Source organism: Pecten maximus, chromosome 6 (genome assembly GCF_902652985.1).
Source record: "Pecten maximus chromosome 6, xPecMax1.1, whole genome shotgun sequence".
NCBI lineage: Eukaryota > Metazoa > Mollusca > Bivalvia > Pectinida > Pectinidae > Pecten > Pecten maximus.
The window spans coordinates 15800850-15819954 of NC_047020.1; the positions used below are offsets into that span (position 1 = coordinate 15800850).

At 33.4% G+C, this 19105-nt stretch overlaps 2 protein-coding genes across 7 annotated transcripts in view; one reads left to right on the plus strand and one right to left on the minus strand.

Moving 5' to 3' along the window:
* Positions 1 to 46: 46 nt before the first annotated feature.
* LOC117329094 (trafficking protein particle complex subunit 2-like) lies at positions 47 to 5079 on the minus strand. The gene is made up of 5 exons (XM_033886816.1): positions 4774 to 5079; positions 3335 to 3504; positions 2399 to 2546; positions 1424 to 1509; positions 47 to 940 (listed from the first exon to the last, which is right to left on the minus strand). Exons 2-5 carry the CDS (start codon positions 3428 to 3430, stop codon positions 842 to 844), a joined length of 429 nt encoding a protein of 142 aa, XP_033742707.1. The 5' UTR covers positions 3431 to 3504; positions 4774 to 5079; the 3' UTR covers positions 47 to 841.
* A 3577-nt stretch (positions 5080 to 8656) lies between these two features.
* LOC117329096 (pericentriolar material 1 protein-like) overlaps positions 8657 to 19105 on the plus strand; it is a 44257-nt gene continuing 33808 nt past the window's right edge. For 4 of the 6 annotated variants that reach the window (XM_033886817.1, XM_033886822.1, XM_033886820.1 and 1 more), the window contains exons 1-9: positions 10715 to 10922; positions 11414 to 11543; positions 12947 to 13048; positions 14838 to 14930; positions 16906 to 17040; positions 17368 to 17577; positions 17853 to 17948; positions 18119 to 18215; positions 18757 to 18941. In XM_033886817.1, coding sequence (XP_033742708.1) covers positions 10921 to 10922; positions 11414 to 11543; positions 12947 to 13048; positions 14838 to 14930; positions 16906 to 17040; positions 17368 to 17577; positions 17853 to 17948; positions 18119 to 18215; positions 18757 to 18941 — 1050 coding nt within the window. In that variant the 5' untranslated portion in view covers positions 10715 to 10920. Of the gene's footprint in view, positions 8818 to 10714; positions 10923 to 11413; positions 11544 to 12946; positions 13049 to 14444; positions 14538 to 14837; positions 14931 to 16905; positions 17041 to 17367; positions 17578 to 17852; positions 17949 to 18118; positions 18216 to 18756; positions 18942 to 19105 lie in introns of those variants that run through there. The other 2 variants (XM_033886819.1, XM_033886818.1) reach the window with 2 other exon arrangements.

Genomic DNA, 19105 nt, shown 5'->3' on the forward strand with positions numbered 1-19105 from the left:
AAATAAATCTTACACATTAGAATTATTCAAATATTTATAAATCACATTTTGAATTGAAATTATTTATTGTGTTGAGTTACAGAATACAAGCTTTTTAATTAAATTTAGAAACTATCTAATTAACATTTTATTGCACATTTCACTTCTGTAACACAGCATAGAAAAGAAAAGGGATCTTTGACTGGACTGATATAGAAATATTAGGGATATAAAAGTATTAGGAGATAATTTTTAATACATTTTTGTTAGTCGGTATGAAAGAGACATACTACTAAACTAGGACAGCAATGATCAGGAATTACAACACATTGATTACTCACTGTTAATAATACTGTCTATAGATCAATATCCAAAACATTTATAATCACTCTGAGTATTAGCAATGAACTTTAATACTCCTGTAAATATACTACAGATGTAGACTAAAGTTCTACATTGATTGGCTGTTTGTAAAACCATCTTAGTAATAAAAATTATATTATAAACTCCTAATCCTCCATCAATAGGAATGTATCTGTATGGCAATGATTTGTATTGATAAACTCATTTTCCAAAGATAGGGTTATAAGGATCTCTAAAGGGCCTAGCTCCCAATCATGCCTGGCAATGATGATCTATAAAGCAGTTCTATGTCCAAAGTTTGGTATCCTAGAGTCTTGTTTTGCATTTTATCAGATTTCCTTTAATATACAACGTCAAATGACCCCTGTCATTATAAAATGTACATGATTCAAGACATGTTTAAAATAATAAACCTCTCGTGCTCACACTCAGAAACATCTGACATTCATTTCACCCTAAATGGACCATTTTACTCCTTAATGTGACTATATAATGTCTCTTATCCAATTAAATATCGTCTTCCAAATAACTGGCATTTCTTTTCAAAACTCTGTGACTCAATAGGCTTGTTTGTTTCGTAGAATGGATTCATGGAATGCTACAAAACGGAACACAAAACATCATTAAAAACAGAATTTTAAACAGTGACAATATTATTTTTTCTGATATTATTTTCTTTGTGCTGAATATTTTTGAGATAACAAGCCTCATATCAGTTGTCCATTACAGGAATCATAACTGAAAAGTCAACTTCACACCTTGATTTTGATCTACTTACATTATGTATAACCCTTTCTGGTGAGCTTTAACTTAAGATCAGTAATACATGTTGAATACAAAGAAAAGTTTTGAAATAGTATCAATATTATTTATATATTTATTTCAAAATGGCCAATATCCTTTGTACAAAACTGACCTTAGTAATGAAAGCCACATTCAAAACTTTTCAACAATATATCAAAATGCAGACAATCAACATACCTGTTAACTTTTCAAATTTGAAATGGAGAATTTTGTAGTCAATATTTGGTTGACAACAATAACATCCATACCAACAGCATTTTTCTTTATTTTTACCTACCTTGATGTAAATTTCATACATTTCTGTAAAGAAATTTCGAATTCCATCTTCATTTTTCATATCATGCAACATCATAAACCTCATGCCTGATTTTAATCAAGGAACAAAATGAAATGTATTTTTAAAGTGTTAAACTGACAATAGATATATCTACAAAGATACAATAATTCTGTAGAAAATAAGACGTTTCTATTTTATAATAATATTTTGTAATATACAATTATACATGTATACTTTCTGAAATGTCACAACATGACTCACACCCCAATCCACCCTGTTTCCCATTATGCAACGTTTAGAGAAGTTTGGATGAAAACTGCTGGGAGACTTGCCTGAACAAGACTTTGTCAACAAACATGTAGAATGGGCATACTGCCATAACAAGATTCAGATGGCAGTAATTTGCGACAAACCAGAGGCTAATATTTACTTTACCAGTAATATGACTGCTGGACTAACAAGACATGTGCTATGATGTCTGGCGTCCAATAAAAGATATACCTAAATACTAAATTCAGGCGAAATCAGGCAATGTCTTCATTTCAACCAATTAGAGGCCACCATATAGAGTTGTCATGGCAATAAAAGCTACAAAGTGACTAAATCTGATCAAAACCTGACAATATTCAGATTCCAATCAAGCACAAGTCAAAATTGCGTTACCGTAGCAATAGTTTTGGAAATGCCTATATATCAAATTACCGGTATAGGCTTTGTTTATAGTTATAACATTTGACCAAAGCTAATCAAATCTGTCAAATGACTGATGAGCTAATCATGGAGCTATTTAAAAAAACTTGTATACAGTGACCAGTTACCATGACAACCAAAATTTGTATCTTGATGTAACAAGAACAAAACTGCAGAAAAGAAACTTTGCTGTGTAATTGTTTAAGTTTAAATAGATAAAGCTTGAAAGCTATAATAACATCTATTGAGCAACACGCCCTTAATTATCAATCAACAAAAGGATACGACTTGCTGTGACGAAAGCTGAGACAAACCATTCGTTAAATTTGTCTACAATCTTAAGGTACATGTTGTTTGTGGTCCACATCTGTTCATCCACAAGGTCTAGAGCTTCATGAGCCACAAACTGATTTAAGTGACGGTGATCATCTTTCTACAACAAGCAATGCTCAGGATATAGGTAATACAACATAATTACTTAATTGACATTTTTGAGATAATCTTTTTATCCTTAACATTAGTGAGCTAATATTTTGATTGATAAGAGACAGAAAAGAAAACATGTTGACAATGTCAACTAGCATATCCATTATTTTCTATAGCAAGATGACCATTAACAGGGCTATAGTCTGTATATGTATCACTTAGGGACTAGATTTCCTTAAATCTTGGTGGCAGCCAAAAATCTTCAATCTATCTATTAATACTTCATTAATTCTATTGGATATAAAAAGCTGCACTCACATGCCCATCAATACAACACTGACTTTTCCTAGTGATGTTCAAATCAATTCACAATTAACCTCCCACCTGGGGGAGGGGGTTCACACCTTTCAATTACTCAACAATGAGTTACATCTTTTTGAGTTGAAATTTCATCCATCTTTCAAACAGAGTAGACTTTCAAATTAAATGAATAATTTGATGGGTAGAAATAGGACTGCTGATGATGGACAGGGCACTATTACATATCAACCTTACAAAGCTCCTAACAGCAGGTGAGCTCAAAATGTTCATATTAGAATATTTCTGCTTAATTAGGTCATACATAATTTTATAAATGATCCTAGCTATCAATTAATATTCAATGGACCTAGATGTACCTGTACAAACCAATATAAAGAGAGTGTTATTGTAAACTGTCTGAATGTCCATGGTATCGGTGTATCATTAGAACCTATCACACCTGTTATGCTAGACTTATTTATCAAAAAAACAAACCTTTGGTTCATTGGCTCTGCTTTGAGGAACAAAATCCATTTCAAACACAGGGTTATCATGGTGACCAACAATCACAAAATAGTAGTTGCCTGCCATGTCTGGCTTAATGCACTCAGGATATATCTATATATCACGAAAAAATCCAGAGTCTAGGAGTCTGTGTTTGTCAACTGTAAACAGATAAGACAATAAATAATAAATGACTAATTTTTCATCGAAAGTCTATACTCATACATATTTAAATTACACAAACAATAACATCAAAAATACAACAAAACTTTGTAATACAATACAACGGGAAAAAGGCGAATAAAATTGGACGCTTGAGATTTTTTCTAAAAACAGATAATTGTCATGACATGGTAACAATTACACAGAACTGTTTCATGTTCTATGTCTGTACATGTGATTGTTTGTAATTTAGGCTCTCTTGTGTTTTGATAAAGGGTTAGAATGCCTCTAAAATTCAATAATTAAATTGTATCATTACATGACCAATTACAAATATATGTATAATATGTATACAGGATAAATATGTAATATATGCAGTTAGGCCTGCCTTCAGTTAAAGTAAATAAAACCAGGTAAGTTAAATAAGCCCTGATAAAAGGAAGGAGCAATGTAGCCAGAAGACCTGGACTATACAACAATTACTGCTGACACTTGATTAACGTATTCTGTCTATAGTGTTGCATTTCAAATTTTAATAGGACGGTGTAATGAAAAATACAACAAAAACAAGTGAAAATATCAAAAGTGTTATTCTCAAGCGAGTGAAAATATCACCTATATTTTCACCATAAAACCCTTTAGGCCTATATTTCACTGCAAACATTGTTATAAAAGAGAGCTATACCCTCAAATATGAGAGCATTTAAAATAAATTGTGACCAGAACATATATGTCGTGGCATGTGGCTGAAATCAGTGATTACAGTGTATAATATATGCATATAATCTCAAATATATTATATTAAATTTAATCATATGATAGAGAGAAAGTCTATAAAATTATAATATTTGTGCGTAATTGAACTGGATATAGTCTATAGGTGACAATTCATACAGGCAGCCACTTTAGTGTTCAGCCATGAGCACTTGTATCTGGTTATTAACACTAGAATTAAAATTATCCTCGATATGTAGTCTATAGCAAATATCGAGGGTAATTTTTAACTCTGGTGTTAGGGTAATGGCCAGATACAAGTGCCTATGGTTCAGCCACAGGGGCATGTCTAGTCTTATATGAAAACTAGCGAGAAATACCTAATATTATATTTAATAAGTAGGTATTTCTGGATTTTTAAAAAATATAATACTAGACATGTCACTGTCACTGTGCCTGTGGTTCATGTGCAGATGCATTAATAACGCAAAAAGAGCCTCGTACTTAAACAGTTATATACTTGTGAATAACCCACACGTAACCATAACACATACAATATCTTTTCTGGCGTATTCAGTTCACATTGCACTTCTGTTTTCCCTGTATATTGTCGATTGTCAGATTGCTGGAACTTTTGACAGGTGTTGTCTGAACCGCTTTCATTTACCCGTTCCAACCAATTCTTCCATTTAAAACTGGCTATTTTAAATAGAGCACATCAGGATCGGGTATCCTGATAATATTTACAAAAAGGTACAATTCATATGATTTTGTACTCAGTACATATAATGAGAGTTTTCATGTATCTTTTGACCGTAAAATATAACTATTTTAAAGTTTAAGTCGGTTTCTCCACATAAATGAAAAGCTCCTAGAAATAGGCTAGTTCGAGTAGAATGCAGGTATTAGTAAATGTTATATTCAACAGAATTATGTATAGGTTTCACGTTTAAAATATTGATTTTGATAGTGATAAAAACTTAAATTTCATGGTGAATTATTGGTAAAAATGGATGTTAACCTGCAATGGTTTTGAATAATGGACTTTTTGGTTAGCACCGAACGCACCTTACATGTTGTTAGCCAATGAATGACGGTTTAACATTTAACGCGCGCGGAGGTTTGCAGGCAACATACTCAATGAAAATAAACCCTTGATTTTAAGTTTAATAAACCGGGGTTTTGTTTTATATGGATTGTTGGTGCATTTCCTTACGCAATTATTTTGTTTGTTGTTTATATGTCCATTTCACTCTACTCAAACATTGTTTTGCGAAAAAGTACTGAAAATGGAAATTCCATAGATTAATACGCGGCGTCAAAATGGCCGCTGTGGAATGTGTTTAGAGAACGCTGACACTTTGCAGACGAGCCAGAAATCAAAGGTTTTCAGCTATATCGATAACCGGTAGATTTCTAAATTGTCTTGTCACATTTTTTTGCAGAGAAATAACATTCCCGTGTGTGTGTTGCATGATTGTGTCATGTTGCAAATTAGAAAAAGTTTCGAGTTTGTGCTCTGACAAAACACATTCTGGTCTGAAAATGTGAAACTAAGGGACAATCAAGCTGTCAGTGATTGCTTTAATTTCTGTATTTTTTGGCATCGCAAGTCTTTTTATCACATTTTAATATATATGTGTAAGTTATTGAAATGACAGCACTCCAACGTCTGATTGTCATTGCTGTTAATTACTTTTATATCCAGTCCCTTCCAAATTTGCCGGTCACTTGTATCTGATCCGATGTGTTCTCCTAAGTGCAGGGTTCACACTGGACCCAAAATGCATGGGCCGCCCATTTTGACAAGATTTCAGAAATCGTATGGGCCAAAACATAGATAATTGAAGAAATTTGTGAGCTTTGGTGGGCCATTTTGGAAAATAAGGGGGAAATGGCCCCATCCAGAGTTATCCCTGTAAGTGCCTACGCTAGGCCTTCTGTAAACACTCAAAATGTAACTCATCGACATCAACAGGACTTAAAAAAATAAATTCCATAAACTTTAGAATAATGTTTCCCACTATCAACTTAAAATTACCAAGATCCTGCCATATTATATGTTGGGCATAAATTTCTATCCTATGATAAGTAAATCACTGAAATACATGCAGATGATTTATTATATATGCCTGAAAATCACTAATTTCAAAGGCTTGATTTCATCTCAGTAATGCAGGAGTGTCTTGCATTTGTAAAACTGTCTCGCAGACTCAGGGAAACTCACAACCTTTATACTGATATCAGTTGCTTTTAAGATGAACAGATAGCTTATATTATTAGTCGGTTAAAGTGTTGGTCTCTTTGGATTCAAGTTGGCTATATAACCTCGGGTAAAATCTAACTGGTCTGTGCTGTTGTAGTTGTGTCTTTGGGCAAGACAATCATATTGCTTTGGCATGCAATAGGTCTCCTGCGTGTTCATTGAGGAAGCCATGGCCACCAGCTATTACAGTACAAGGAGACCCAGTCTCAAAATCACCTTTTCATGAGGAGAAACATTAACCTTAATGAAAACAACAGAGAATGTAAATGTAATTCTAACTCAAAATCCATCAAATGAGTTTAGATTATGAACAAAGATTATGAATTTGCAGTTTGCACAAAGATCCTTGAAAAAGTAAAAGGAGAATGTAAAAAATTGGCAAGGATTGACATGTCTCTATGATTTCAGTAGTTGTGGCTTGAACATTAAAACTCACTGATATTTATTTCCAACTTCTAAATTTCATAAATTTACCCAACTAGACCAGCAGAAAATTGTCAAATATCATTTGATAGATTTGCATTCCTTATAAATGTACATTGGTAAATAAATATTTTGAAGGTCGGAAAAAGATGTCTACCCATGTGTAAAATAAACTATATTACTATCATACTATGTTAATGTACACATAGTCAAGACCGCCTGTCTATAACGACCGATTTTAAGATTCCCCGTGATATTTTACTATATAACGACCCTTTGTATAGCGACCACCTGTCTAATGTGACTAACGACCGGTGATTTTGGAACGGTGGTCGCTCATTTGTTTTCCATAGCGACCGATCTCTGTCGGCCATCTTCTGCTCTCAGCAGTAATCCTTCATAAAATCTCCGGAAAATTCAGACACATCGACCCTGGCATGATTGTATAAACAAAAGACCCCAACAACCCTGGCCTGATTATATAAACAAAGACCTCTACCACCTGTTAGCCTATAATTACTGTCACTGCCCTGGCCTGGAGCTTGGAGGAGTGGGGTCACCATGCGTGTCGCCTGTCAACACTAATAATGAGTCGTAAACTGCCACAAATACCGTATCCGAATTTCAATTTGAGTCGGAAAAAAAAATCTTTTGGTTTTAAGAAATTAGTTTATGTCACAAAAATAATTAGTAGTAACACAAACATAATTCATCAGTTTTTGTGTATTTCTTTGCTGTTATTAAAGAAAGAAAGGGAGATAATTTAATAAATACATTTAGTAATATTTCAGAATTTTTTTTTTTTAAATACTTTGGTATCTATTAGACCATTTTGAGTTGTTTTGTCTTGGACTCAACAAAATCACATTTTATTCATGGATTTTTAATGGAAAAGTCTTTTTAATAAAGATTAACCCTTCAGATTTATAAAAAAAATATATAATAATTTTCAATTACAAGTTATCTATGACAATTTCACGTAAACTAGTTAGTGGGATAATTTTGACCTGTCTATAAAGACAACCTGTCTTTAGTTACCGTTTTTCTGACTCCCCTTGGGCAGTCTTTATAGACAGGTTTGACTATAATTAGATTTAGTAAGTTTTTGTACACCATCAAATTTGACAAGTATTGTGGTATGATGTCGTCTGTCTGTCTGTCCCTCCGTCTATCTGGAAAAAACTTTGTCCAGCGATCGCTTCCTACATTTTTTGACGAATCTCTTTGAAACTAGGTAGGCTTTATAATCTTTTATAATCTTGATATGTTGTTGTTTCCCCAAAAAGAATTTTGATTCAACCATTTTGCAAAAGTTACTGACCTTTGTTTATTTCAGTATTTGATTATTGTTTGGAGATATCCTGCATTTTTTTTTATTGATCTCTTTGAAACTTGGATGTTATAATCATATGAAGTTGTGTTTGGTTGAAAAGAATTTTGAATCAATTATTTTTCCAAAGTTATTGCCATTTGTTCATTTCGGTATTTGATTTTTGTTCAGAGAAAATCACATTTCTTTGAAACTGGGAAAGCATTATTATAGCTATAGTCATTATATGGGTGTATATTGTTCTGCGCGGCAGTATTCTTGTTTTATATTAGGGCTGTTCACAATCGATGATAGGCGCTTGGAATCTATTGTCTGACATGTATATTTAGCTACAATATTAAATTTGTTTTCCTAATTCCATTAATATCAAATCAATTCTCTTTTTATATAGTAATCAAATTTTGCTCTTTGCTTGTAGAATTTTCAAACATGGCAACTGGAGGCAGTCGCCAATTTATGAAATCTGCATCCACTGACCCAAAACCAAGAAAGGCATGGCAGAGGTCAACTAGTGCATCAGATAAGGATGACAACATCAGCATACACAGTATTCCAAATGATCTGAGACCTAACAATTGGGTAGGTTAATTAGATGTACGGTAGCTGAATTGTCTTTAATCACATGGGTATTATCATATGATTAAAGATTGTAACCTATGTTGAGACTGATAGGCTTTGAAATTTGTGTGTTTAACTTTCTGTTTCCTGATTGATTATAATACCCTTTTCCTACCAGTAGTTGACTACATTGTTTTTTAGTCTTTATTTGCATAAAAAAATAATAATAATAATAATGAAATGCAGAGAATTTTTCCTGTACAACTAACAGTAAATGGACCAAACATATTAATTGAATTTAACAACCAAGCAAAAAAAAAAAAAAAATGAAAACAAACTTGCTGACTTACCCTGTGTGCTGAAACCTGAAATTGGGACCAAACGATACCAAAGCTTACTATATATTTTAAGATCCACTGGTAGATGTTGTATCAAGGCTGGTAAAAATAAAAACCGTAATTTACTATCAAAATAAAGGCAGTGCTACCCATATTTTCCAAAATCTGTATGTTAGCTTTTTGTCATCATTCATATCATTTTCATACGCAAATGTACATTTACTGATACATGTACAGACTTCAAAATGTAACAATCAGTCATCACTATTTCTATCAGTAGTGTTCCTTTCATTTTTACTAACAATTTTTAGTTGCAGTTTAGTACTTTTAGCTATATGTTTTGTTTGTTTAAATAGTGTTTACTTAGATGGGCATACAGAGTATAGGAATATGGTACATTTCCACCCGTCTATTTACGCCCGTTATGAGAAAATTTCCAAAAAGTTTCTGCTATAAGAACACTTAATACGGTAATACTGCTCTATTGTTCTCAAAAAGGCAAGGGGAAATGATTATGGAATTGATAGCCTGTTTAATTTGTCATCAAGTGAAAAAAAATTACAAGACATCTTGTGAACTGTGAAATATTTCAAGATAATCTAAAAACCAATACAGTAATTCATACTTACTTTATAAAGCCTTTCCTTGTTATTATTTAACTAACACCAGTATCCAGTTGGATTTTAATTCTGGTACATGCATGTAAATCTATAGTAATAAGTACCTATAGTAGTGAACTAGATTGTTTGATGTGGTTTCATTTGGTTATTTTTGTTTAGTAATCATTAACAACTTTTCTGTGACTTTGGTTTTATCCTGCCCGTAAACACACAATATAACATTGAAAATCTGAAAATTAAAGATTTAATATAAACAACATATTCGGAAAGACTCTTTTTAGCATTCATGCATTTCACCAGCCCAAGCAGTAGCTAAATATTTGATAGTTCCGGACATCAGGCTAGTGGATTTTTACGCCCTTGATGTTGCTCCTGACTACTTATGTTCAAACAGGCCAGGGCTTGTTGGGATAATGTTGCATGCAGAAAGAAAAAGAAGGATCATAAAAAAACAAAGCAGACATCATTGAGGACCCATTAATATGTATTATAAAGTAATGCTTAAAGGGTAAAAAATACTGTCACCTGATTCATGTCAACTTTCATCATGAGTTGCCCATCCACATTTATCTAATGTCTATCATTTAATTGAGAACAGCAGACAAAGGCATTGAACACAGTACTTATCATATTTATTTTACAGTTTGTAGTTAACTTTTTTACAATGTGGCAGAAAGTTGCTGTCAGATCTTAATGAACAGAAGATAAAGCCAAGTATGATATATAACAAGTTAAGATCTTGTAACTACAGTCATTAAATTGCCTAAAGGTTTCCATATGGTCATCTATTAGTCCTGATTTCTCTGTTAATATTCATCTTTAATGTTTTTTCTTTTGATATAGATCACTATTTTCTAATTAACACTAATCTGGTTTGATTTATTGGTGTGAAGTTTTTCATTACTTTTACCTGGTTCTGTCTAACCTGTAGGATTTTTCTGGCTGGAAACCTAACCCTGGTATAGATAATACTAAGCGTCGGAAGAAAGGCAATCCGGAAAGAGAGAGAGAACAGTCCCTATCATTGGACTCTCCGCCCCCATCTGAACGTCAGCAGCGCACCCCTTCAACCTTTCCTCGCACTCGCATAACCCCAAGTACACCCACCTCTCAAAGAGTTGCGCTAGAAAAACTTCGCCAGCACATGACATTTAGTGATTTAGAGGATGTAAGCATATATATTACTGCTTCAAACTTCACATTTATACATGGTTGTGTGTAAGTGGTAGATCAAACTCCCTCTTATTTAAAATTTCCGTTGTAGAATATCATTTAGTATAATACTGGGTTGTTTTCTTTGTTTATAGACAAAATATCATTTCTCATTTTGATTTCATTATTAACTCTTGAGAAAATTTCACCTACTCAAGGATCCAGTCTGATTGTAATGAGATAGATAAGCAGGAGGTGAAATTTGTCTCATTTACATGATCATTAACTTTGATCATATTCATTTACATGCTATCTGTCATATTTTCATAGCTTTTGAATGATTTCTGTCATTCAGTCACAACCCTAAATGTCTTCTAAAATTCATTTAATCACTCCTTGCTATTTTCATGATTAAAGAATATAACATGATGGTATGCTCAATTTCATTATTCATCCATTTCTTGTATTCAATATTTTGATACCAAAAATAACATAAATTGCTTGTAGGGCAGTAATGATGGTGAAAAAAATAACGAAAGAAATGTTCCTACACGTCGAGGCAAGCTGGAGAACTTCACCCGACAAGACACCTCAAGTACATCAGAAGGGGCCACAGGAGGAAGAGCATCAGGAGCTGGTTAGTTTGATGTAACCATTATAAACATCAGCACATAGGTTTATCAATTCTCATTCAAGCTGTTTTATTTGCCTGGCATACAATATAAAAGAATTACCTCAGATTAGAAATTATTTTATATAAATAATATGGATCATATATATAATTTTGGGTGGCCATCATTGGAGGTTACACAGTCTAATGTCACACTTGGTTATTTGAAATAAAAAGCTGAACATGTACAAGACTTAATAAACCCCTAAACAATTTATTTATCCCCTCACGACGAAAGTCGGGGAGGGGATATATAGCGTTACGTTCGTACGTATGTTCACTTTTTGTCAGCACTCTTGCGACTTCATTTTTGAACGGATTCTGAACAAACTTCATATATGGGTCCAGCATGGAAATACCTCGAACGAGTTCGTGTTTCAGGGTGCCAAGGTCAAGGTCAAGGTCACCGTTACTATTTATAGAAAATCTTTGTCCGCACTCTTGCGACTTCATTTCTGAACGGATCCTGACCAAACTTCATATATGGGTCCAGCATGGGAATACCTCGAACGAGTTCGTGTTTTAGGGCGCCAAGGTCAAGGCCAATGTCACCGTTACTATTTATAGAAAATCTTTGTCAGCGCTGTAATGCGACTTCATTTTTGAATGGATCCTGACCAAACTTCATATATGGTTCAATTAAACCTTCTGAACAAAGGAAAATGCTTATATATGCATTTAGATACACACATAATTATAATAACTATCAGGAAATGAAGTTGCTAGTGTGATGCGTAACCAGATACTGTTGAATGCATAACAATATATACCATATTTATATGGCAATGAGCCCATCATGGGCCATGCCTGATAATAAGCCCATCCATGTCTATTGCAGTTCAGTGCAAATGACAACTGATGTTTTTTCAATGTCCTGCAATAACCCCACCCCCCATTTTGAGTCGGACTTCATGTGTTAGCACGCGAGGGGATTTGTATCGTTTGCGATGCCTTGTTTATATTTGTTCCGTAGTATCTTTTACACTTAATTAGTTTTGGTGATCATCAGTCAAGGTTTCATGGTAAAGCATAATGTAAATCATTTGTGTACAAGATTTCTCTTAAAAGTATTAATAAACAGAAACTATTTTACTTTATATTTTCACCATAGTATCATTAACATATCAAGCTCTAACACCTAATCAGTTTTGGTGGTCAATGGTCAAGGAAGGTTAAATGGTCAGTTGACAGGTCCACTGTGTTTTATTAACCTTTAAATAATTTGACAAAACATTTGAGAACATATTCAGCTTTGGTAGAATGTGTTAGTTGAGATACATGAATTACTAAAGAGACACCATCCTGTCATGTGCCATTAAAACATTGTGCTAAGTTTTTCTTGATAATTTACTGATATCATTGTCCTTCAGCAGGGAGAACATGGTCATATTGTCAGCCGACTGATGCAGATCCGGGAGTACATTAAACAGGCCAACACAATGAAAGAAGCTCTGTCCAAGACTGGTTCTCCTGTAAGTCTATTGTTTAATGTCGATTCTTAATGTGTTATGATGAATCTCCTCTAAACCTACTACCACTTCGTTTTTCATTAACATGTTACACCAGTTTCCTCCAAGTCTTATGTTAGTAATAGTCCACTTTCAACAAAGTCTGTCAACAATCTCTCATTAATGTGTTACACAAATCCCCTGTGAGTCATCTGTAAAAGTGTACTGTCGACAATCTCTCATTAATATGTTACACAAATCCCTTGTGTGTCATCTGTAAAAGTGTACTGTACAAATCTCCTTTGAGTTATCTGTAAAAGTGTACTGTCAACAATCTCTCATCAGTGTATTACATAAATCTCCTGTGAGTCATCTGTAAAAGTGTACTGTACAAATCTCCTTTGAGTTATCTGTAAAAGTGTACTGTCAACAATCTCTCATCAATGTATTACACAAATCTCCTGTGAGTCAATTGTAATAGTGTACACCATTAACAGTCATTAATGTATTACATAAATCTCCTGTGAATCGACTGTAGTAGTGTACTGTCAACAATGTCTCATTAATATGTTACATAAATCTCCTGTGAGTTATCTCCTGTGATTGTGCTGTTAACAATGTCTCATTAATGTGTTACACAAATCCCCAATGAGTCCTCTGTAAAAGTGTACTGTACAAATCTCCTTTGAGTTGACTGTAATAGTGTATGTACTGTTAACAATCTTTCATTAATGTGTTTAAAAAGATATAATTCTCCTGTGAGTTTGCTGTAATAGTGAACACCATTAACAATTTCTCATAAATGTGTTGCACAAAAAATCTCCTATGAGTGGACTAATAGTGTACTGTTAACAATCTCTCTTTAATGTGTTACACAAATCTCCTGTGAGTCTTAATATAATAGTGTACTGTTACACAAATCTGCTGTTAGTAAAAGTGAACTTCTGGTACTGTTAACAATCTCGTTGATTTGATACATAAATCTCAAATAAATCTACTGTAATAATCTACTGATAACTATGTCTCGCGTTAATTTGTCAGAGAAATTACAAAATCAAGAAATAATAATGTTGCAAATGAGAATAATTGTTTGTATATTTCTCTTTGTTTATCTGTATTTTACTCTTTATTGTTAAAATTGTTTTTTCTTTTTGTTTTAATATCTGTCATTGACTTCAATGGTCTTGGAAGTAAGGATATTGATATGAGTAATTGTCCTGATCACCGATTAATGTTATCGTATTTAGTAACAGAAGGAGTATCTTGAGTCATTATTTTGGTAGAAAAACTATTTGTTGTCACATATTCTGCATATTCACACAGAGATGTCAATTTTGCTATATTAATGATATCTGTTTTAAAGACTGACAGACTAATGTAAATCTTAAAAGCAAAACAATCACAATTTTAACGTTTTTAGACGGGTCACCGAAAAGCAAGTAAATTAGGACAGGTGATTGCATCTCTGCGAGAACAAGAGGCTTGCTTCATGGACATTCTACAAGACTTCTGGGTTAGTTACCAGAGAAAATTGAGTAAACCCTTTTTAGTATGTTTTACTGTTCACGCTCTACAGAAGACACAATTGGTAAGACAATGAAATTGGAGATGTAATCAATTTAACCATTATTCTAAAGTTAAAGTTTTTTTTATATTTCTTGATTTAATCATTATGAAGCTTGGATCACATTTAGTATGTGGTGTACCCAAATCTCCAAAAGCAATTGTCTATCCAAATTTGTGTTTTGTGTAACAGTTTTACTTCATTTGTTCAATATTTTTTCTTCAATGTGATCTGGTGCTTCTCTCACAGCAAAATAAAGAAGACTATGAGAGAGTATCAAAACTTGTCGCAAGTCTTGAAGAACAGGAAAAAGGCTATGTAGCTTTTTTGGCCCAATGTTTGGTGAGTAGTGATATGTGCAGTCAGGAATGAAATGGACTACCTATCATTATCAGGCATGTGTATTTCATATCTTCTGTCATTTGCTTTATTTTAACATGGGCTATTGGGCATAACATACCAAAATTCATTTGAATACATTACATACATACAATATTTGATATTTTTCAAGTCATTTTCTTGTGTAAATTTGCCATATCATCCATACAATGAACTGTCTTTTTGATTATATTGCATGTACAAATAAAAAAATGTATTTACATATTTTCCTAAAATCTAAAAAGCATATTCTTACGTCATTGCTGCAGTATATGTCTTTATTAGCATCACCTTACATGTTATCTAACATGGTCAATAGTATTTGATATGTACAACATTTTAATATGAAAGCATGTAATATGCTGACACAGCAGAAGATTGTTAAAAGATAATGATTTTGATTATCATCAGATCAATAAAGATCCCCTGTTGACAGCTTTTAACTATCATTAAGACCATGATAGTATCTATGCTCCAAATCTACTCATCAAATGGATAATCCTATTGTTTGGTCAACAAATTCTGTTTTTACCAGGACCTGAAGCATGTTGAGAAATTTGATTAGAAAAATGAGGTATTGCCTTCAACAGTCTGTTATAAGAAAATATATTAACTGGATCATTATTACCTTCTTTTTTTTTCTTTTTTTTTCATTACTTTTTCTGAATAAAAAAAATCAGCATGTTTATATGTCTCTAAATTCCAATATCTCTTGATGCATGGCATAGAATGAAGAAATATGTTGATGAGATAGACTCATCTGAATACTGCAGACGTGTAAATGGATATCTGTGTAAATAACTTGATTTAAGTGCCAGGTCACATCTTGCGAAGTTTTTCCGCATGGCATGAATTTCTGTGTTGTGCTCTTTCATCTTTCGACTGTCTGTTAGGATAAAACATTGGTTTGTTGTATTGCTGCATGTTATAGTTCCTGATACAGTGTGTGCATCAATCCCTTTTCTTAATGTTATTTTTGAATGCAAACATCATTCAAGTTTCAAATGTATTGTTTTAATACAGCATACATGATAAAATATTGATACTTTTCCAGTAGTCTTTGTGATCAATTCTACTACTTTTTGTTGTAACTGTGTGCTGATATATGCAATGTTACATTTGATCAGCTTTTCTCTCGAAGAAAGGGGGGGGGGGGGGGCTAATACTGTTGCTCTAATATTGGCGTCCGTGTTGATTTCTAAATAATAAAAATATTGATACTTTTCCAGTAGTTTTTGTATATATTAAGTTTTGGTACAAGTGTTGGAAAGAATCAGTAAACTCCTTTGAGGGTTGCTGTGGGGGTTAGCTATTACTATCCGGAGTCGGAATAAATACTTTTTTGGGGGAAATCTTATAAATAAGCTGTTTCTGTCTGTCTAAATGCAAATTGCTGATTTGGTATATTAATACTGCTATAAACATAACTTGATAATCATGTAATGGTGACCAGTATATAGTGTAACCAATCATGTCAATCCTATCTCGTCCTAGGTCAAAAGTGATTTCAACAAATATTAGCAACTTCATTTCTTTACAAATAATATCAAACTTTACACTTTAGTGTGAGTCTGTGTTTCAGAGTTTTAAGTCAAAGTTCAGGTCATGCTAACCCTTTATATAAAGATTTCCAATGTCAAGGTTACCTCAAGGTCACCATTATTGCTCGTAGAAAATTTCAAAAAGAGCTCTGTCATCATCCAAACATGTTCATGGGTTTTGATCAAACTACTTTTTTTTTTTTACAAAGATCAGCTATGACCATACCTTAGTATGGTTTATGTTTAAGGGTTTCAAGTCACTGTTGCTATTTCAATTAGCATGATGGGGCATTCATATGTTACATACATTTTCTAGTGATTATACTAGAATGAATATATTTTCCTACGGTTCTTCTTTGTTATTAAGAAGTTATAAAACTAATTTTCTTAATCATCAGTCAGTGAAGGAGGACAGCACAGCGGTTGACTGGAGTAACCAGGGTCAGGAGACACCTTTAGTAATGGAGTCTGCTGACGAGGAAGCTTGTTCTGTTGACCTGGAAGTTCAGTCCGAGACATCTGAGGCTACTACAGTATGTACTTCAATGCAAGAGAATCTTTCTGTTTTAATTTTAGTTTCACGATGAACATTTTATAGACAGCACTATTCCAGATTTGTAAAGTTTATTATATTGTAGAGGAGAATATTCAAATGAAAACTTTGATATAAATTAACTATAATATATTCATAGTTTCTTTTCTACAATTATGCTTTTTAGTGCTATGAGAGTTTGGGTAAACAATGTTGATGCAGATATCATTATGTGCTTGTCGTAATAATGAGTTGTTTTAATGTTGCAGATAAACTGATAATTATTTCACTTAAGTTACGTTATGCCTGCCCTTTCTTATATCTATAGCAAGATAATGAGACCAGTCCATTAGCATGGCGTCCACGTATTGAGGACAAGCTAGGGCTCACTGATGGTGATGATGAGGATAATGACCATACAGAACGTACAATTGGCGATGGCTCCCCGGGACCAGATATGATGGATAATACACTGACTGCCAATACTGACAGCCATGGTGGAGATTGGGACTACATGCATGAGGACTTTGAACAAGAGGTCAGTGGTTTGTTTTATGTCTCATCCACTGGGTTTATAGACTTCGTTTTATGCTCCATCTGTTAATATTTTAATGCCCTATCATCTATGTACTTTGAAACTGGTACTGGTTCCAAAATGTTCTATAATACTGGGGTCATCCCATTGGCAGCTATACATGTATGTCCCATCTTGCACCATACAGAATCAATCTCTGAATTCTTTGCTGCTGGACTGATAATTTACCAGAATATAAGACACACAAGATATTACTTATTAATAATCTTTCTGTTTAGGCAAGAATGGAAGTAGAAGAGTTAAGGAAGAATGAAGTCAAGTCTCTACGACAACAACAAGAACTTCTTAAGAAGATTGTTCACCAGCAGGAACAGGTCAGTACTTCATTTAGAATGCTCAATGCATAGAGAGTTTGTTCTTCACACTTTGTAGTGAGAAAAAATGATTGTGACAAATATGTCTATATTTGACATATTTGTTTGTAGGAAAGAACAGTGTATTCTAATAATGCTATTGTGATGTTGACAAAAATGTGTATTTACAGATGAAGGCTTTGAAGGGAAGACAGACTGCATTATTAGCCCTGCAGCAGGATGCAGAAAGAAAATTAGCAGATGCCAAAGCCGGTGAACGTTCAAGAGGTTTGTCTTTTGTATTCTAAGATTTAGTTTTCCTAAAAATTTTGGTAAATAGTTCCCTTTCTTTCTTGTTTTCTCTTTCTTTCCTGTTCTCTGTGATTCCTCTGTTGCTGTTTCCTTAGACACATGTCCTCAGATAATCATGGGTGTTATGAGGATATTAAACCCCCAACCAAAACCAAAATGAAAAATACATCTTAAGTACTTACTTTAGATTGATGTTTTTGTTTCTACTGTAATAACTTTTATGACATTTTCTAGGTACTTAATCAAAGGAATTTATGTAGAAATTTAGATACTCAAGAAAATTGTTCCTCTGTCTAAGGTAGTGTAACATTCACCCCTAGTGTTTTTGAAAGTCTTCTGAATTCATCAGTATTAAGCATACCTTTCACTTTTGGAATTTGTGTCAACTCCACATACTAGGGAAAGCATATTGCAATTGCACTTGTTACTGATTTGAGGTCAGTGTCCATTGGCATTAACACCTTAGTCGATTAGTGACTTTATTAAATGAAACAGTCCTGGTATATTGTGCTTTCAGCTTCATCAGCACCTGCAACAAACACCAGCCAAAATCATATGTTTATGTCCGCAAGTCAGAAGCCTCTGAGTCAGGCAGTGGACATCAATCCTCAGACTTCAAGGAACACTACAGATGGTCTTCCTGGTGACCTGCAGGAGATCAGACAGCATCTCAACTATCTTCGAAATGAACTCAAAGAACAGGTGCAACATCAAAAGTTGTAAAAATTGAAACTTACTTGTTAAAAGGCAACTCTGTATGACACAGCACAGTAATTGATAAATTAGCATAACAAGCAAGTGTAACTTACCTCCATATATATTCTAATACTATACAATTAAAGCATTTTGATAGATTGATATATGGT

Bases quoted from the DNA above. Each gene is read 5' to 3' on its own strand.
- LOC117329094 (XM_033886816.1), bottom strand. From the start codon at position 3,430: ATGGCAGGCAACTACTATTTTGTGATTGTTGGTCACCATGATAACCCT. The intron at 1,510-2,398 runs GTATCCTTTTGT...GATTAAAATCAG, and splicing joins AGCTTTCGTCACAGCAAGTC to GCATGAGGTTTATGATGTTG. The intron at 941-1,423 runs GTAGGTAAAAAT...TCCGTTTTGTAG, and splicing joins TGTATGAAATTTACATCAAG to CATTCCATGAATCCATTCTA.